The 21,703-nt window shown below is 32.7% G+C and overlaps 1 protein-coding gene across 1 annotated transcript; it reads right to left on the bottom strand.

Annotated features, from left to right (window-relative positions):
* Nucleotides 1-1,402: 1,402 nt before the first annotated feature.
* On the bottom strand, nucleotides 1,403-20,762 carry LOC140431480 (uncharacterized). Its single transcript, XM_072519397.1, has 4 exons — nucleotides 20,738-20,762; nucleotides 17,168-17,878; nucleotides 16,698-17,068; nucleotides 1,403-1,675 (listed from the first exon to the last, which is right to left on the bottom strand). Exons 1-4 carry the CDS (start codon nucleotides 20,760-20,762, stop codon nucleotides 1,403-1,405), a joined length of 1,380 nt encoding a protein of 459 aa, XP_072375498.1.
* Nucleotides 20,763-21,703: the final 941 nt, after the last annotated feature.

Genomic DNA, 21,703 nt, shown 5'->3' on the forward strand with positions numbered 1-21,703 from the left:
AACACGTGGTTCTTGTCAGTTAAGACGACACAGACCAACTGGCTGAGGTGACAGGAATATAATTTAAGCAGACAGCTAAACATGACATAGTATTGGTGTGTTCCGCGACTCATGTAATTATTAAAAATTATAAAAATTTTTAAAGTTGTTATAATAATACCTACTATCTTGCTAATGAACCTTTAATTAAAATTGAATCTGTTTAAATGATAAAAAGTTTTATTTCCCTTTAAATCTGCAAATCTCTATTATTGAAAAAAACAATAAGTCAGTTATTAAGTTAATGGAGTTAATGTTTGAGGTTGAATCTATGACATCATAAGTGGTTTAAAATTGATAGATATGGAAATGAAAGAAATTGATGTGGTACTATCCAAATAATAGTGTAAGAATAATATAGATAATTGTATAAATGAAATGATTAAGTTGGAATCACTGAAATTGAAGTTAAAATTTTTTTTTTATTATTTTATTATATATTTAAATTTGGGTAATGGTGGTTGCCTAACAACAGTAAGAGACCTGGTGTGTAAGTATATGATAGTTTAAAATTGTTTTTCTTTTATTATTAGTTGGTAAAATGAATAAGCTATTAAATTTTTTTTGAGATAATAGGATAACAGGAGATTATATTCTAACTATAATTATATAGTGTTTTGATGGTGTTAATGTAATATTGCCATATTGTGATTGTGAAGTATGTTAAAATTAGTATAAATGCAGATGAGAAAGAATGAATAAGAGTATTAATATAGGAAAGAGGAAATGTAAAATGTTAATTGAGTAATGTACAGTAGCAAGAATAAATTGGATACTATTGTATTGTACATTGTACAGTAAATTGTACATTGTACAATTGTACAACATATTGTAATTGTAAATTACAACACAATATTTTTTTTTGGCATTTTTCGACAAATTTACTGTAAATGTCTTTAATGGCGGCAAGTTTGTCTGACGTTTCACGGTCTCTTCTTGTCCTAAAGTCGTCAAATCGCAGAGATCGTATTAGAAATAAAAACCTTCTATAACTAAAGACGGCTCTAGGTATCATTATTCCTGTACCGTCTTTTGCCAATAGCTCTAAAACATTGACACGGTTTTCCATTTTTATAGAAATTAAAAAAAGTACACCAAAAAGGGCTAGTATTTCATTTCGATTGGTAGGTTTGCCATGTCTCGGTCTTGAATACTTCATAACTACTTTTACCTGAATAAATAAATTAGTCGATGTAACAATTTCGTCAATCATCTCAAGAGAAATGGATTTTAAAAATGCTTCCATCTTTGAATATGTCTTTTTGACATGTATAGTTGGCCTAGGTGATATTTTGACAATATTTTTAGATTTAGTTTTAGTATCTGATACAAGCTCTTTACTACCCCATATTGTGTCATTATTTTAACTTATATAAAATCTTTTGTTTTCATCTTCTACCTCATTCGATCTCATGTCTACATCTATCGCCATAACTTCCTCTTCAAATTCAATTTCAGGTATCTCGGACTCGCTCTCATCAGAAATATGATCAATGTGCTCCTCTTCACCGTCGCTTTCATCACTAAAATCCACTATTTCTTCTTTATCATCACTCCATATATGTGCTGCTATTTCTTCCAGCTCATCCTGACGTAAAACTTTACAGTTTGTAGCATTTCTGTTCATAAAAAATATCTATAGGTAATACAGTTTGCTTTGTTTCACGAAAAATACGGTGATATAAAAATATCTAAGATCACTTACATGATTAGTCGCACAATGGAACAGGGGTCCGAAAAAACGTACGTACGTATATCAAAGACTGATACACACTGAAGGTAATTTTCTAGTCGGGTGATGTCGGTATAAAGTGTTGCTCACCATTGTCAGAAAAGCATACCTAGGGACATCATTCAATATAATGATGAATATGTAAACCATTTCAAAATGCATCAACAGTGCAGACCTCTGTTCCCCGACGCGACTGCCGCAGGGTTAATAAATTGTCTGTTACCATTTTGTGGTTACGAAATGCCAGGTTACGAGATGTCATGGAACCAATACGTAGTATTATCTACACTAAATTTTAAAAATTAACACAATATACTATATTGACATTATATTACACATAATACAAAACTGAAATATTTTTTTTTACAAAAAGAGTACAATTATATCAATTTTTATATGTCCTATTAGATGTATAAAAACATTTTCAGACAGATTTTAAGCTTTTAGTTAACATCTAAAAAATATTAAAATTAATAATAAGCAATTGCATATTTATTATAGACAAAGATGTCCCCAATCTTCCCTATTCGACTCACAGAACGACCCTTTAGCGGCATATATTCTTTACTTTCTTCATAACTCAGGATTACCGTCCTTCTAACCTTATTTATAACATGGAAAAATTTAATGTCACGCAGATGTTTCCCGACGAACAAAAGAAAATTTTTCATACTTATTGCTCACTAGTCACAACATATTTCCTTTCTAAAGAGTTTCGGCTAAAAACAAGATATGAGTTTATTTTTATATTATTTTCTTTATGACGTCAATCATTTAAACCTGTTATTCTGGTCATATTCAGAAAGGTTTTTTTTATTAAAATATACACTGCTACAGAGAACTGTTCTCATTTGTCCTTGATTTGTACAGGAAAAGTCATTTGCATGATTTTTTTATTTAATACTAAAAATTTATATTTACTTTATATCCTGATCATCTTTGAACTAAATTTATTTTAATAGGCACATAGTTTTCACTTTTAGGTTTCTTGTTATCTAATTATAACGGCATTAGAATAACTACTGTATGAGACTCAGTTTATTAAGGATCAGGCTTGTTAGTGTTGGAACCAATCCGACACTTTGATTTAGACTTTGGACTATTTAAGATATTTAAGATTATTGGTCTGTTGACTGCTTTGTAAATTCTGCCTTTCATTTCTTTCCCAATATTTTTATTTCTCCATATCGTTCCGTTCAGGCAGTTAGTGACTCTGTTTGCTCAAATTACCTAATCTTCCACTTCTGTTTTGAGCTTTCCGTAGCTAGATATTGTAATGCCTAGATTTTTAAAAGTAGTAGGTAAATAGTAAGTAAATTTGCTGTTATAGAAATGTATTTAATCTTTTTTCGGAAAACTAATATATTTTATAGCGATTAATGCAGCATATTTTGTATATCATCTTCACTTTGAGAGAACGTGTTGCGTCGTCTGCATAGCAGATTATTTTAAGGTGTTTTCTTCCCATTTAGTATGCTTTTTTATTATTTCATTTATAATAAGGTTAAAAAATAGGGGACTCATAGAATCCTTCTGTCGTATTCCTATGGAGTCTAACATAGTCTTGGAACAGGAAATTAGAAATACCAGAAGAGACAATAGAAGAAATATTTTTAACATGTCCTCACAAATATTATCGCCTATACAAAAGATCTTGCTATGCTATAGGCAAGCTACAAGAAATGTACACCATTTTCTCAAATACTTAAAAAAATATGAAATACATAAAGGCCTGCGAATAAAAAAAGAAAAAACCAAAATGGTGACGTCAATACCCAACAACAGAGCTAAAGACATCGGTTCTTATTCACTGTTGTTAACTACTTTTCACACTTGATACCCTAATAACCAATGAAAACAAACTTATACTGCCAATGCTATCCATATGGATAGGAAACATGGACCATCACCAAGACAGTTGAAAAACACAGTCCGCAAAGATTTTGATGTCTAAGAACAAATGTGATTTTCTAGAATATTTTTTGGCATTAAATCCAAATCCGTTGCGATTTTTTTCCTATCACCCATAGTTTTTTTGCTACATATATTGCATAACTAGGCTATACATTTAGAAATGTGATGCTTAGAAGGTTTTATTATCTGGTGACGAAATTGTTGTGACTTGTTTAAAAATGTGTATCAACATTTTTAAACAAAAATGAGTGCAAAATAATTATTTCGCAGTATTGATAAAGTACCTAGTCGACGGGAAAGTTTATCTGTATACATTTGGCAACCCTGGTAATTATGGCAGGAGGTATTAATTAGCCTCCTGATGATAAGCTTAGTCAAAATTGAAGAGACAGAAAGCGCTTCAGTTTCAATTAGAAGACCTTGGGACTAGAAGGGGACAAGCCACAATTTCGTCAAAAATGAGTTAAGTTAGAAATCGCACACTTTAAAACCATATTAATGTCCTAAACAAAAAATTTCAGTTGTTTTCTCATAGTTGGCACCGCTGTAGTAATTCCCGTTGTGTCACTATTCCGTTATATTGCAGCAGTAGTAAACAAAATGGCCGCGGAACATTATCGTGCATGTAAACGGAAAATAGACTTTTCTGAGTTTGATTCTGAACACAGTGACCAAGATCTGTTTTTAAATAAAAGCGAATATGACAAAGTCTACACAGTGGCTTGGACAATGTGTGGCTTATCCCCTCAAGCGCAAAACTAAAAAAAATCTAGGTTGTGAATATATAAATATAAAGGGAAGAAAATAGAACCAAATAATTTAGGTGCACCTTGCGGTTGCACAAAACAGTATAGACAGCTTTTGGCGGGCAAGGAAAATGATATATTTAATGCCTTTTGGAACCTGGATAATTATGAAAAGTAAAATATTTATCTATTCTCAACTATGAAAGTAATTCCAAAGAAGAGAGTTACCCAAAGAAAACAAAAAGAGTCTATTCATCCAAAAATGTTTCAGTTAAATATAGAATAAAAATAAATGGAGATAAAGTTGATATTTGTAAGAACAAGTTTATCTCCATAAACGGTATTTCAAAAAAAACTTATTGAAAGACTGTTGAAAGAAAATCAAGCAGGTGCTTCTACTCCGAAGTCATACACAAGAGGTAGGCATGCCAACAACAAGAAGAAAATATCAGAAGAACACTGTGAGAATATTAGACAGCATATTAATTTATTACCAAAATACACAAGCCATTACAGCAAGCAAAAGAACTCAACAAAAGTCTACCTAGATTCAAATCTGTCAATTTCCAGTTTATACCATGATTATTATCTTGAGTAATACCGCCAAAATAATTTTGTGATAGTTACCCAAGATAAATATAGGAGCATATTCTGCTTCGAGTTCAATATAGGCTTTAAGTTGCCTAAGAGCGATACCTGTAAAGTATGTGATTCAATGATTATAAAAATTAATAATGAAGCTGACAAAGAAATTGCAGACATTGAAAATTGATTTGAATTTACATCAAAGACGTACCCAGGCCATGCAGGATCTAATGAAACAAGACACAGAGGAGGCTAAAGCTACGGTAAATGCAATGATTATCAGCTTTGATCTACAACAGGCTATGCCAGTGCCAAATTTAACAGTGGGAGCAGCGTTCTATTCAAAAAAAGGCATGGGTTTATAACATCGGCATCCATGACTGTATTAGTAGAAAGGCCTACATGTACATGTGGCCAGAAAATATTGCCAAGCGAGGTAGCGATGACATTGCCAGCATTTTATATAAACATTTTCGAACTAATAGACCCACTGATGATAAGATTATAGTGTATACAGATAACTGTAGCGACCAAAACAAAAATAATTTTTTAATTTGTTTATGGCAACAGCTTATTATAGAAGGCATTTTCACTTATATTGGGCACACATACTTGGTAGTAGGACATACAATATTGCCCTGTGATCATGATTTCGCAGGAATTGAAAATTATAAGCTTCATCGAATAAAACAAGTGTATACTCCAGACGATTGGTACGAAGCAGTGAAAAAATTTAAAGGAAAAAACTGCTTTGAGGTGATTGTATTGAAACAATCTCATTTTTTTCTTTTCAACAATTACAAAGCGAGATTATGAAAAAAAGTCATACAGATGACAAGGAAAAAGTTAACTTTTCCAAAATATCAATCCTCAAGTTATCATCTGAACAACCTAACATAATGTATATATCAAACATCTTGTAAATAAAGGCTATAAGGCTTTCCAGGGATTTAAAATCAAAATACAGTGGGCGTATTCCACTAAACAGAACAAAAATTGAAAGTATTTCCCAGCTCTTACAGTTTATTTCGCCAGCTTTCCTAAACTTTTGTGAAGAAATTGTTGCTTGCCAACAGATTCTACCAGATGCTGATAATGAACCATTGGAAGACATTGAACATTTTGACGATTTTTTAGATATTGAAAATATTGACAACTGAATTTTTTATTGTTACATTTTATGTTCATTTTTTAGAATATAATCTTTTTATACTAGAGTGAATAAGCCTCATATTTTTTGAAAAATGTTCAAAAACTCAAAAACCGGTAAAAAGAATTTGTGTTACTTTTATTGTGTATTTCCACGATACATGTAACATATTTCCAAACGATTGTAGACCTACTTCCGATAAAAATTAAATGACGATAAAGTTTAAAATGATGTTTTCTCCAAAATATTCTTGGTATTGTTCTGTAGGTATTTTTTTGTGGCATTTTAAATTAAATACTATTTTATTGGCAATAAGCCACAATTAAAGGTTAAAATAAGTTTATTGACGTTTCAATTTCCACTTCGGAAATCGTTCTCAAAATACAAACATTAATCAAAATAAAATTAAAATGTTTGTATTTTGAGAACGATTTCCGAAGTGGAAATTGAAACGTCAATAAACTTATGTGAACCTTCAATTGTGGCTTACTCCCAACAAAATAAAATATGGTTTAGTGGCATGTCCCCTTCTAGTCCCAAGGTCTTCAATTCTAATGTCGTGTCTTATGAACAGACAAATGTGTTTTTATTAAATCTTTTAAAATAATCAGTCTCATAGATCGTATCTGAATAGCCCTAATGTGTTTTGTTATATTTGTGGGGGTTTGTGGTTGTAACAGAGACAATGTATTACCAAATTTATAGAAAATGTGTACTTTTCATATTTAAGTGTTAAACTTGGCGATCAAGACAAGGCATGAGCCATAGATATAGGTCTTCTTAAATCACTATTGTGAGAACTTGCTTTTTTAAAAGCCATACACATAATGGAGGAGAAGGCATTTTGACCAGTCCGTGTTAGTTACATCGTGGATATTTAATATTGTTATTTTATTTAACTAAGTAGGGTTTTTAAAAAAAGACCTAATAATAAATTTTTTCTGTCAATGAAGCCCTCCATTAAAATATTAGTAATTCTAGTGCTTCAATCCGAAGTGGTTCCACAAGAGTTGAACACATTGCACCCAAACAGAGTCTGAGGGAAGTAGTTTTGAATTATTTCCAATCGTTTTAAAGTGTAAGAACTGGCTGATCCATATAACTTACATTTTTAATCCAGGACAGACCTAATAAAGGCTTTTTAAAACGTTAAACACGTTTGTGGATCTGCTCCCCACCCGGTTCTTCTTACGAATTTTAAAAAATTTACACTTTTTAAACATTTTGATTCTATACTTTGTGGTTTGCAGCTAAGTTTTTGTCAAAAATAATTCTAAGATAAGTTACCCTATTTAAGATTATTAATCTGTCCAATATTGATAATACAAATGTAAATGATAAAGATCTGGTAAAGTCAGTAAAATAGATTTTCAAGGATTTAAGGAAAAACCTAACGTTTCAAATTTCAAAGCAGTTAGCTGTATATGTGACGTGAGCTCAGTTATGCCTGCTTTTAATAATTTGTTGGTATTATTAACGACAAAACTATTAGCATGCTGTATAATATTATAATTATTTTTTTCGTTGTGTATTTCTTTTGTACAAATTTACTCATCAACAAAAATATCGAATATTATGGAATTTTCCAATTTTTTTTGGTAGTCACTATTATTTCAAAATAATTTTAGATTACTAATTATACTCATAAAGTAGGCTGATGTACTCAACTGGTTTAAAATATTTTGATATTTATTTTGACGTTTATTCAGTGGTTAGTGTCATTCGTACATTTTATCATAAAAATCCTTCTTCACGTAAAGGAAAAATCATACTAATTCGGTTATTTTTAGTTTAATTTATTAAGTTTTATTTAATATTGTTTTGATTTAACTAAGTTTAAAAACAGGTATCCTACCAATTCGGCACTGCGATGAAGTCCAAGTAGTACATATTGTAATTTTGTATGAGGAAGGATATGCACAAAAAGGTATCGCACGACGTCTCAGCAGAACTGAATCTATAGTTTTAAATACTCTAAAAAGGTACCGCAAAACAGAAAATTTTGTACGAGGGCCTGGTCAAGGATGCACAAGGTGCACAACCGGAATTGATGACCGTTTTTTGGTTCTTAATTCTACACGAAATCGTTCATTGACATCGATGCACCTCATAAATGAGCTATTAAATGATAGACAAGTTAATGTGAGTTCACAAACAGTTAGACAAAGATCAAAAGAAGCAAACTTAAAGCCCAGATGCCTCGCCAATGTTCCACGTCTTCTCCAAAATCATAAAGCTCGTCGTTTGGAATTTGAAAGAACACATATTTAGTGGAATATCGACAACTGGAAAAACGTTATTTTCACTGATGAGACCAGAATCCTATTATGGAAGCCAGATGGTCAAAACTACGTCTACAGAAGAGTTGGAGAACGATTCGCCAGCTGCAGTCTCGCCCAGACCGTTAAATTTGGAGTTGATGGCATACTTCTTTGGGAAGGTGTTAGTTGGGAGGTACGTAATGCACTTGTGGAAGTGATTGGACGGATGACTGGTGATTTTTACGTTTAAAACATCCTGCAAGATCATGTTTTGTCATATGTTGGTTACATTGGATATGAAAGATTCACGTTAATGCACAATAATGCTTGACCACATGCCGCTGCCCAAGTGAGTAATTATCTTGATGAGGTCCAAATTCAAAGATTGGATTGGCCACCGTCTAGCCCGGATTTAAATACAGTAGAGCACATGTAAAATCACCTATAACGCAGCATACGACAAAGAAATCTCTTTCCAAATACGATAGAGCAGCTTTGGCTTGCTGCACAGGATGAATGGTATGCAATTTCCCAAGGATATGTCTAAAATTTACTTGCAAGCATGCTGAGAACAATGCAAGCAGTAATAAGAGCTAGAGGGGGGAATACTCGTTACTGATCATGCACTTCTTTTAGTTTAAACCAGTTGTTTAAACAATTTAAATTATCATTTATTTAGAGTAAAATAAGCTTATTTACCTAATATTAAACATTTATTTTTTTCACAATTTTTTCCGCATAAAAACTTAAAAACTGTTTATTAAATATTGTTAAAATAAACTCTATTTTACAATAAACGACTTGCTTGACCAGAATTTATTTTGAAAAAAACAAAAATTTTAAAATTCCAAAATATTCCTTATTTTTGTCCATAAGTGTATTAAACAAAAGGGGAGATGTAGCGGGGCCCTGTAGTAAACCTGTGGATAATCGTTTGGGGCCTATTACGAATTGTTATTCGACCTTAGATAAACTTTTATTTGCGTTAGACATTACACACTCTCGCAGGAACATCCGCCAATTTTTCTCTTAACATATTAATATTAATTGCATCGTAGGCACCTCTTATATCGAGAAACGTGGCACCTAAGTTTTATTTATTTGAAAAACATAACTAAATGTCTGTTGTTGAATAAGAAACCGTGTCCATAATACTAAATTAAACCCTTTTTTAAAACCAAATTGTTCTAACGGAAAAGGCAGTACTACCCAAATGAAATTCTAGCCTGTGCTTAACAATTCGTTCAGTTTTCATGACCCAGGATACTAAGGAAATAGGCCGATAAGATTCTGCAAGGTTGGAATTTTTCTGTGGTTTGGAGGTTGGTATAACTGCAACATTTTTCCACTCTTCAATGACAGCGTTATATAAACAAATATCGTTAAACATTTCTAAAACAAATAATTTAATGACAATAATTCCATATCATATCGTATGTAACTTAATTCATACCTGGATCTGTGTTACTGGTACTTTTTAATGCAAATTATAGTTTGGTGAATTTCCAAGAACAATTAAATAGATTATCATAAACATCTGCTTTATCTATTAAATCATTTATTTCCTGATCAGCCAAATCGTTCTTTTTTTGTCTATACATTTATGTCGCCTAATATACTCTGATTGTTGTTTGTCGGAAAATAATACATTTCTTTTAACTTCTTGTTGAAAACCCCTTTTGGTGCTATATTTTGTTATTTTATCAGGCTATTAGCATTAATAATTAAGAAAATATAAAAGTTACTTAATCTCTTATTTATTGATTTTAAATCTAAAACGGTATTCTAGTTTTTGTTGTCAACTAAAAAAGCCCACTCCAAATTTTTTATTTTGGTTTTCTTTTCCGCTATCTAGTATTGTGTATATTTTTGAGTCTTTCATTCCATTTCCCTGCACTTTTCTTCCTGGTATTTTTAGCTAGTTCTCTTTTATTGTATTTAAGTCGTTGATGGAAAGACTGATATTTGTGACTTGTTTGTATGGCTCCCAGTCTTATTTTTCCTTAAAAGAATGAGTCACTAGTCCACTGCTCAACTCTCCTCCTTTACACTGGCTTGAGACCAGCAGTACTAGTGTGGACTACTCAATACACCCATGTGGCAAAGGCGGAGTTATAAAATGTGATAAACTATTACTTACGCAAATTTCTGTCTGGTGAATAGTTAGTTAATTAAAAAAAAAACATTTATTTAATTTACCCCCTTTTAATAAAAATCCAGCAGCTTTTTTACGTTCTATTTGATATATAAATGTTGTTTATTTTTTGGGTTTCTATTTTAAAATTCACACTTTAGGTCTAAATTTACCGCTTTACTCAAGTGGCAAAGTTACGGTTTTTGATAATCGAGTTATTCTACTTATTAAATGAGCGCCTTAAAGTTAAATGAAACGAATTAAAGAAAAAGCTTAGAAATAAAGCTTTTCGGCAATATAAACAGCACACTTAACTGAGTTGGGGAAAACTTTCTCAATCGGAAAATATTTAAGCTTTGTGTTTTGTTACGCAAGATGCTATTTTTTGGTAGCAGTTTTTTTACTGTTACAAAATACTGTACAGCTATAAAATTGTTATAGAGACTGTTATATAGCATATCATTGTATAAAAATGTCTCACTATATTAGGTGAAATTAGATTTGATTCTAGATCTGATTAAAAATAAAATAACAATATTATATTGATTATTTGACTAAGTATCTGTTTCACAGAACATAGTTTTTGAAAAGAAAAAATACTTAAATATATTGTGTAAAAATCGTCAAACTATTTTTTATTAAAAGGAACTGTCAAAAGTACAAAAAAAGTAATAAAATAAAAGTAAAGGCGATTTTCTAAAAATTGTATGAAATGACACTCAAATAAAACAAATTTAAACCTAAAATATTTCTCTGAAAAGGTAAAAAAGAAAAGAAAACAATTGTCTTGTATCCAGTCAGATTATTAGTGGTCTGTGATCCATATAAAAATATAGAAATATCTAAGGAACACAAAGTTTTTTTTATTTTATTTTATTTATCCGCATCAACCACTAGGGTTATTAGCGGTAGGTTTATGATACCAATAGCGAAAATAAGATACATTTTAAAAGTCATGACTTACAACAATATAGTACAATGTACATGTAAGGTCCATTCGCTCAACTCGGGCATATTTTGACAGATTCATAGCTGGAAACCTACAACACAAAAATTCCTAGCTCACAGTATTAACAGCTTAAATAAAACTTTTATTACAGACTTCTTTCATTAAAAAAAAAGAAGAATTAGTATAAATAGTGGGAAGTGTATACTAAACCCCATAAAATTTTAGGTAGTATATATTAAAAAAGTATATTTTAGTTGTTATAATTTGACATAACTATTTATTATATGTGGTGCAGATAAATAAAATATGGCATTGTCGGTATTTCGTAAAGTTCTATTTTTTTTACCATTTAGTTTTTTTACTATTAATATTGGCTATAAGTACGTGTTCTTAGTTGTAATAGTCATTTCCAGCCACTTTTAGTCTGTAAAAAAGTAACTAACTAATAAAAAATAATTACTAAATTCACTAGACAGTTCGGACTGGGAATAGCGAACCGACTATAACAAAAATTAAATCATAATTTATTATAGAGTTTTAAACAAAGACAGAACTTCATTGAATTTTGTAACCAGTGCTTCTTTCAGGCTATTGGGTATCTTGAATATCGCCTTGGCTGAGGTGTACTCTGGACATTCTATTAATATGGTTGACTGTGAAAGGTGTTTGTAATCTTTGGCACTTTGGTGGTGGTTCTTTGGCGATTATGTAGCCGTGCGTAAGTCGTGTATGTTCAAGCCGGAGTCTGCTGATAATTACCTGGTCTTTTTTTTTCGTGAAATAGGAAGATTTTTTAAAGATACGTCTGGTTTGATGCTTTAAAGATTTGTGTTTGTTTGATCCCATATTTCTTGCTAGATTTTGTTTACATGAGTCTTAAATAAAGTTTTAGTATTTGATATTGGTATACCTGTTGTAGTCGGAATGTTCAGATTGTTTATTGCTTTGAACGCTGTTTTGTCTGCTGGCTCATTACCAGTTATTCTGACATGGAATGCGACCCACATAAATGATATGGTTTTCCCAGAAAATTGGAGCTGTTGCAACGCATCTTTAATTAGGAATAAATTAATGTGTGTAGGATAAACGTATTTAATGGCTTGTAAAGAACTTAATAAATCTGATAATATTAGTATTTGGTTTTTTGATTTGTGGTTTTACAATGATTTAGTGCGTCAAGTATTGCTTGGAGCTCTGAGGTATAAATACTTCAGCTGTCAGTTAATGTAGTGGCAGAAATTGCGTTTTCTGATACAGTAGCGACTGCTACTCCGTTGCAATCTTTGGATGCCAGCAGTGAAGAACAATTTGTAAGTAGAATATTTGAGTAAATTTGCATGATACTGAAGCCTGACCTCAGCAGAAATGTGTAAATGCTTATTATGCTTAAGTAAAGAGAGGTCTACTATAGGTAAAGAAACTGTCCATGGAGGTGTCTGGTAAATTTTTATGGGTGCTAAGGTGATTTGATTGATATAATACGATTGTCTTTTAACTCGTTCGTAAAATGGTACTGTCTTGGTGGTGTAATAATGTGTATTATTCTAGCGAACCTTCCGATACTAAACTTGCGAGGAATGTATGATCCTTTGCGCTTAGAATTTTTGAAGCGTAGCATAGTGATAGATATTGTCTTCTGAGGTATAGTGGGGATTTTTATTGGCTAGCACTTGAAGGCTACTTATTGTAGTAGTTCTAAAGGCTCCAAATTATTAGTCATAGAGACGTGGTTTGGATAACATCCAGTAATTTTAGTTAATTTTTATTTACTGTTATATAGTACAGATGCATCTGTAGTCGAGTTTACTTCGTATTAATGTCTGAAATAAATTTATAAGAATTTTAGTGTCATAACCCATCTGTCACTGTATAAAACTCTTAGTAAGTTTATTCTTTGTTGACAGGATTTGATCAAATGATTGATATGTGAAATCCATGTGAATTGTGAGTCAAATAGTATACCCAAAAATGTGATTTCGCGGATTTGTTTTAGAATAATCGCGGAATAGCCGATTAGACACAAGTTTAAGTTGTATTCCGCTCTTCTTTTGTCAAACATTATTACTGTTAGTCTTCTCAGTTGAAAAAGTCTCTTCTAAGCTGTTTAATGTTCTCTGTAAAATTTGCGTAGCTAATTCTATATTTTTACTTTTAAACATATATATTACTAGATCATCAGCAAAAAGATAGCTTTTACGGGAAGCTTTATGTGTTTTTTTTTACCTCATCAACCCCTAGGGTTATTAGCGGGGTGGTGATATCTTTTATTTTTAGAAAAGTTACACTTAGTATATTATTAAAATTTACGTAACAGTTTTGGAAAATACAAACATTTGATGTTATGTTACAGTTTGTTATACAGTTTACAATTTTTGATAAAATTTATTGTATTACTGATGTCTTCTTTTAAAGTTTCTTTCAAATTGTGTTTTAGTTTTGCTGTCGATCTTGCTGTTGAGTACACTAGACAGTCTATCATTATTATGTTGCACTGAAAATGGTATTTGACAGGTTTGGCAAATCGGCTGAGGGTCCTTGGAGATGATGTATCCATGTGTAAATTTTGTATGACCTAGCCGCAGTCTGTTAATAACTACTTGGTCATGTCTTTGAACTGGGGAGCGGTAGTAAAGCAGAAGTAACATCTGGTTTGATAATTTTTAATTTTGCTTCTGTTTGGTTTCATTTTTTTTTTTTTTTTTTTTTTATTTAAAGAAACAAAGTCGCATCCACCCAAAGGTTATTAGCGACACTCCTGTAACATTTGTAATAATATTAAATTAACGTTTGTAACAGTCAATCATTGTAACAATTAATTACAATTTGTGAACAATTGAACATTTGTAACAATTAATTAAGTTAAATTTTGTGTAACATATTTATACATTTTAAGTAACCTAATAAATTGTCCGGAACTAAACTTTTGTTGAGTAGTGCTTTCAGGTTATTTGGCAAATTGTAAGACTGTCTTTGATTTACATATTTAGGGACAGTCTATCAAGAAGTGCTTTATACTGTCTACTGTATTGCATGCTTCGCATTTTGGTGGTTCACTATTTGAGAAGAGATAGGCATGAGTATACCTACAGTGTCCAAGTCGTAGACGTGTAATAATAGTTTGGCATCTTCTACTTCTGGCTGTGCACTTCCATGAAAAAATATCACTTTTGATGGTTCTGAGTTTCGAACTAGAGTCACTCCACTCCCGATTCCACGCACTTAACACCTTATTTTTGAAATAAACTTTTAGATCGCCTGCGATACTCCGACACTCTGTTTCTGATACGTCACTGGTGATAGCGTTACGCGCACTAGTATCTGCTTCTTCATTCCCCTTCTATGCATGCCTATATGAGATGGTATCCATAGGAAGTGGACTCTTCTGAAATTTTCTTGAGCTTTCATTAATTCGGCCCTGATAATTTTCTCAATGGGGTGTTTAGGGTATACATTTTGCATAGCTTTGACTGCGCTGAGAGAGTCAGAAAGGACTAGACAACAAGGGATGTTTTTAATATTTACTTGCTTGATGGCTTTGAGCAAACCAAATAGTTCTGCAGTATAGATGCTTGAATTTAGAGGAAGTTTAAATTGAAAAGTGTCATTTGGGGTTACCACTGCTACTCCAACGCCAAGTTCCCCTTTGGATGCATCTGTATAAATTTTAATCCACTCATTGTATTGTTGATCTAGGATTGAATTTAGTTTAACTTTAAAAATAATAGGACTAGTTTCATGTTTATTATATATGCTTAACGCTGTAATGACTTTGGGCTGTTCAATAGTCCAAGGTAGATAGTTATTGGTATTCGTTTGAAATACTGTTGGGAATTGAATGTTCAGTCTGGAGCTATATAATCGGATTCTCTCGTAATAAGGTTTGGGAGCACGGGGCTTATTATTGTAATAATTAATATATTTGTTACTAAAAGTATTACAGTAGAGGGGTTTTTTTATATTTGAGGCTATAGATGTAGCATGCGCTAGAGCTAAGTACATTCTTCGGTAATTTAGAGGTGGTTCGCCGGCTTCGCTCAGTATGCTTTCGGAGGGAGTTGTCCGGAAGGCTCCGAGTGCAATTCTAATACCAGCGTTGTGTATGCTGTCAAGTTTTTTAAGTAGTGTTTTTGAAGCAGATGCATATGCAATTGATCCATAATCTAATTTAGATCTAATTAGTGTTTTATATATTCTCAACAGAGTTTCCTGATCTGATCCCCAATTTCGGTTTGCCAATGTTTTCATTAGATTCAGTCTTTTATGACATGTTAAAACTGTTTGTTTTATATGTTCTTGCCAAGTAAGTTTTTGATCAAACCACATACCTAAGAACTTTGCCGTTGGTTTAAATGGTAGCGTAGTGTTGTATAATTTTAATGTAGGGGGCATTGATGAGACCTTTTTGGAGAAGAGTATACCTGATGTTTTTGTTACTGAAAATTTGAATCCGGTCGTTAGAGACCATTGTTCTAATTGGTTTAGAAAACATTGCAAAGCGTTTGTCATTGATTCGGTGTTATTTCCTTTGATATAGACAACAAGGTCATCTGCGAAAAGTCGAGCCTTTAGAGGTTTAGTAAGGTTGTTAATAATATTATTTATTGCCACTAAGAATAAAGTAGGGCTTAGGACTGATCCTTGGGGTGTTCCATTTTCTTCACTTTTCTCCTCTGAGTAAGTATTATGTACTCTTACGCAAAAAGATCGGTTCTGTAGAAAGTTTTTAATAAATTTCAGGCAATTTCCACGAATATTCCATGAATGTAGTTCTTTCAGAATATTGAATTTCCAACAAGTATTAAATGCCCTTTTCAAGTCGAAAAATATTGCAATACAATGTTGTTTGGTTGCTAGCGCTTCATGAATGTCAGATTCTAGATCAAGAATATTGTCAATGCCCGAACGATTTTGTCTGAAACCGTTTTGTTCCGGAACTAAACGATTTGATAATTCTAATATCCACGTTAATCTAAGATTTACCATTTTTTCCATCAATTTGCTCATAGAACATGTTAAGCTGATTGGTCTGTATGAGTCAGGTTCTAGGATTGATTTTTGAGGTTTTAAAAAAGGTAATATAATAGCTTTAGACCAAATTGATGGAAATTTATTATTTTGCCAAATTAAGTTAAAAAGTTGAAGAATAAATAATTTTGCTGAGTAAGGAAGATGTTTTAGAAATATTGCCGGGATATCGTCTAGGCCCGGGCTAGTATTTTTTAATTCGGATAAAGCATTTTCCAGTTCTTCAAAAGTGAAAGGTAGATCTAATGGATCATTTAAATTGTCATTTGCAAAAAGATCAGTATTCTCTATTATTATTTTCCTTTCAAGGAATGTATCACTGTAGTTACTGTTTGAAGACATTTCTCTAAAAGATTCAGCTAGGGTATTAGCTATTTCTTGAGGAGAAGTTGAAATCCTATTGTCAACTTTTAATTTAGAAATCATTGGCGTGTATTTCAGACCAGAAATTTTTCTTATTTTTTTCCATACTTCGCTGACAGGAGTTGAGGTATTTATTTCTGAAACATACTTGGACCAGGAAGCCTTCTTAGCTTGTTTTATAATAAGTTGTGTCTTAGCTTTAAGTGATTTGAACATGGTTTTATTTTCAGGTGTTTTATGTCTTTTATATTTATTAAATGCAGTTTTACTTGCTCTAATAGCTGCTCCACATTCTGAGTTCCACCAAGGTACAGGAGTCTGATTATTCTTTGTCTTTTTTGATTTTCCAACGAATTGCTCAGCACTACTTATGATAATGCTATTCAAATTGTGTAAGGATTCATCAATGCTTTCAGCCATTTTACAGTTCGGCATTGAGTTGTCGATATAATTTTCGAATTTTAACCAATCAGCAGTTTCAGTTTTCCATCTGGGTATGAAAACGTCATGGGTCAGAGCCATAGAGTTTTTTATTACTATAGGATGGTGGTCGCTCCCATAAGTGTATTGTAAAACTTCCCAAAATAATCGAGGTGTGAGTGCAGGGTCACAAAGACTTAGATCAATTGCTGAAGAATTTCCGGTATTAATGTTAAATCTGGTTGGAGATCCGTCATTAAGAAAATTCAATTGAAAATCTGAAATTATATTTTCGACAATTTTTCCTCTAGCATTTGAATAAGAGGAGCCCCAAATAATATTATGGCTATTAAAATCTCCCACGATGATGCGAGAGGATGGTATTTGATTGAATAACTCCTTTAAATCGTTGTACGTTACTTGGCGACTGGAGGGTAAGTAAACGTTGCAAATAAAATACCTGTTTGATGATTGTATTTCCACGACTACAACTTCCAGATTTGTAGTCACTGGAAATTCTTTCGCCGATAGTGATTTTTTTACTAATGTGGCTACTCCGCCTGAAGAAAAATTATTATTTGTTATCCTGTCTTTGCGAAAACAGTCATATTGGTTGGAGTTATATTTTTTTGGGGGATTCAGATTAGTTTCCTGTAGGCATATTACATCAGGAGATTGTTCACCAATTAGATGATGGAGCATAGCAAGGCGATGGAAAAAACCATCAATATTCCACTGAAGTAGAGACTTGAATTTAATGTTGACTTAACTGAGATGTGTCACTTTCCGCTTCCGATGTCTCACTGTTAAGATAATTATGGATTTTTTTCCTTATGGACGTGAATTTACGTTTTATGGATCTTTCCTTTAAATGGGGATAAACTTGACTGAGCATATCGGACAAAGCTGATAGGTCTGTGGTATATTCTTTAATTGTGGTTATAGGATCTGTTGACCCCGTGATATTCATTAGGAGCATGTTAAGTTGATCAACGTTTAGAGGGAAAGGTAGAGGGTGATTTTCTATGAAGTTTTTAGCAGGGTCAAGTAAGAGAGAAAATGAGCATTCAGAAGTGCTTGCTGAACTAATTTTAGCTTTTTTAGATTTTGCTTGGACTTTAGGTGGTGGAAAAATGTTACATTCTTTTGAAGATGGATCTGCTTCAGGTGAAATAATTTCATCAAAGTTTCTTTTTGGTTGATTAATTATGTGACTGTCCTTATTTGATGCATCTACTTTGTTCGGTATCTCCGGGATATTAGAAATAGACATTTGTTCACACTGAGAAGGGTTTATGTCATTGGATGCTTGCAAGGATATATTTGTTGCGCTGGATACCGATGCTTTATTGTTTTGGTTGGGGTTTAGTTGAGCTAGTGGTTCGGAGCACTGTGAAGCGATGTGTCCTGGCTTCTTGCATCTAAAGCAATCTAAACTGTCTTGAGAAATGAATATTCTATATGTCGTGTTGTCAAAAACAAGAGTAAATGACTCTGGTAGTGTTAGATTGTGTGGACTGGTATAGATTTGTCTTCGAAAACTAAGGATGTGATTGTATTCAGGCATAGAAGCACTTATTTTGAGAAAGGTCATGGGGGAGACAGGAACTATGCCGATTTTTTGTAACTCATTGATAAGCAAGTCGTGCGGTATTGAAGGACACACGCCGGAGAGCACAAGTCGTTCCGCTGGTGTAACTAACCTTCTTGCTCTGACAATTTCACCTTGTATTTCTATTTGACCATGATTATTCATAAAATCGTCCACTATTTGTTTATTGGATAAATACATACATATGCGATTATTAGACAATCTAGAAGAGAAGATTATATTCTTCGGTTGAATTATATTTCCAAGTGGGAGAAGGTAGTCTTGAAGTTTGGTGTTTTCTAAGGCACTAAAGATAATTGCTTGGGACTTTAAAGGAAATTGCACTCTCGACGCTGCCGATGAGTATGACTGTGATGTGTTTATTTGTTTTTGATGGTCTTGTATTGTAGAACTGTTGTGTGATTCCATGTTTAAATTCATTTCGATAAACGTTTATGAAAAGTAAGTCCGACTCTGTACACCTGCTAAAACAGGTATATCGGTCTTTACTAAAAGCGGTTATTTGCTGGTAAAACTGGATTTGTTTATTGACAACAATAGCAAATAATTGCAATTTGCTGATTTGAATGCTAATTTAACTGGATATTATGTAAAAAAGAGTTTGTACACTTACAGTTTATTCCAATATATCACTAAGATTCACAATTTATAACTTACATTAAACTTTGTTAATATTAAAAATATTCGGAGTCCACATTGAGTACAACATTATAGTTATCGATGCAGAACCGAACTCCCCTTTGCGCACTCTTATAAACCCGCTTTTTAAAAGTATGCATTTAGGATTGTAAGTTTGCTCACGTAATTTTATGAACATATGTCGTATTTATAAGATCCAAAACCTGCGTACGCACTGCACTTTTCATGCCACCATTCAGCATATAATATGTACTTAGTCCAGTCTTCTATGATAGGTTATTTAAATGTTTCGTTGCACCCTGAACAGCGTCAAATTTTCTCATGAGGCGTTGTTTTTGGCTTTGTGAAAACAGATTTTTCATTTTTTTGTATCTTCTCTGCCGGTCTGAGGTTCATATCTGATTTCCTTTTTAAACTCGCTCCCAGAAGCGCTTGTGGTGGTATCGCCAACATCAAGTTTGAGTTTGTATTGCGGCTTTTTTTTCTTATTTTCTTCAATTAGTTGGCCTTATATGGAGAGCTGGGGATAATTTCCGACTTTTTACTTCTACGATTTCTGGATCTAACTACAATTAATTTAGGTAACGGAGAAATGGTTGTTAATTTAATATAACCTGATGATGTTCCAGATTTTGGTTTGATAAATCAATGTTTTTGTTTCTGGAGCTATATCAACTTTTTCATCCAAAGTTGTTCCAGGTGTGTTGGAAACCAGATCTGTAAGCTAAGGGGTATTGTTTTTGATCTGTAAAATCCTTCTCGTACAATCGGGTTTAGATGTATTTCGCTGATTATGGCATCTCTTTTATTAACATGAATATTTTCCTTGGTAGTGGAATTCTCAAGAACAATAGTTGGACTGTCAAACCATTGGGAGTATTTTCAGAGGCTGATTCAGACATTTAATTTGGTTGATTATCGATTTCAGACGTAGAGTTTTTAGCGACTCCTGATTGTACGTAAACGCTTCTAGTTCCGTAGTTATTGCAGCTGTAGCAGGTTCTTCTCGTTCTGTTACAAAAGTGGCCATAAGGTCAGCGTCAGTAAATATGTCATTAATAAAGGGACATATCCTTTAAACTTTAAAACCTTCAATTGCATTCGTTATAGTAGCAGCTTTAAAGTATGTAGAAGCAAATATTGAAGCAATTTGGTAAACCGTAATTACCCGCGCTGGATTGTTCGTCGGCCATTTTTCACATTCGTTGAAATAAATCTTTTTTAGCGGGCTAAAAAACATCTGTCAAGTGGCTGCATATGGTGACTACTATGAGGAGGGAGTGTTAATGCGATAATGATACATTATCGAAAAGAATCAATTTCTGCAATGAAACAATTTGAAGTGTGATTATCTATTATCAATAGAACTGATTGTTCCTTTGTCGGCTTAACGTGATCTCTAAAATGTGTAGACTACTATCGGATACTATTCTAACTGATGATGGTGGAGCTCCATCCAAAAGTTCTGTCTTCATTCTTTTACGTGGATATATAAATGCGGGAGGAATATATTGTCCACTAACACTCATTGTGTATACAACAGTAACATTGGTTCCCCGTGTTGTGTTAGATATTTTATTGACACACCTTTTTTCCTTTTATAGAGAAAACTTTAGGAGACCTGTTTGGGACAGTGGAAAATCCCGATTCATCCATATTGTAAATTGCATGTGGCGGGAATTTATATGTATTCATTAACTTCGAGAGATTTTTATAAAACCGCTTACACTGCGGTTCATTAAACCCAATAGCCCTGGCGACGATAGTAGCGGTGGGTTGTCTCAAACTAACATCTTTGTGTCGTTTCAAAAATCCATGTAGTCAGCCCTTGCCTGCCGTTTTTAAAGTTCTATTAAAACGATGTTCTATTTTATTTAGTTCAGCGAACTCAAACGCTAGAAGTTAACCCATAAAACATGTTGTTTATTCTTTTTATATAGTTGCACAACTCTTCATCTGTTCTGCTGTTAAAGTAATGTCGTATCTTCCCAGTTTTGTAACTAAAGTTTTTATTTTAGCCTTTATCTTAACGTACTTTCCGCCATTTTTTAGAAAACGACCATGGTTTAACAAATGCTAGTGCTGCCTCCATCTTGGTACAAAATTGTAAACAACGGTATGATACACACGATTA

The sequence above is a fragment of the Diabrotica undecimpunctata genome, unplaced genomic scaffold, assembly GCF_040954645.1.
Source record: "Diabrotica undecimpunctata isolate CICGRU unplaced genomic scaffold, icDiaUnde3 ctg00001079.1, whole genome shotgun sequence".
NCBI classification, from domain to species: domain Eukaryota; kingdom Metazoa; phylum Arthropoda; class Insecta; order Coleoptera; family Chrysomelidae; genus Diabrotica; species Diabrotica undecimpunctata.

Coding starts and splice junctions, on each gene's coding strand:
- LOC140431480 (XM_072519397.1), bottom strand. CDS start 20,762: ATGGCCGACGAACAATCCAGCGCGG. Junction 17,879..20,737: donor CGACGAACAATCCAGCGCGG/GTAATTACGGTT, acceptor ATTTTTCTTCAG/GCGGAGTAGCCACATTAGTA. Junction 17,069..17,167: donor TGGAGCAGCTATTAGAGCAA/GTAAAACTGCAT, acceptor TTATAAAACAAG/CTAAGAAGGCTTCCTGGTCC.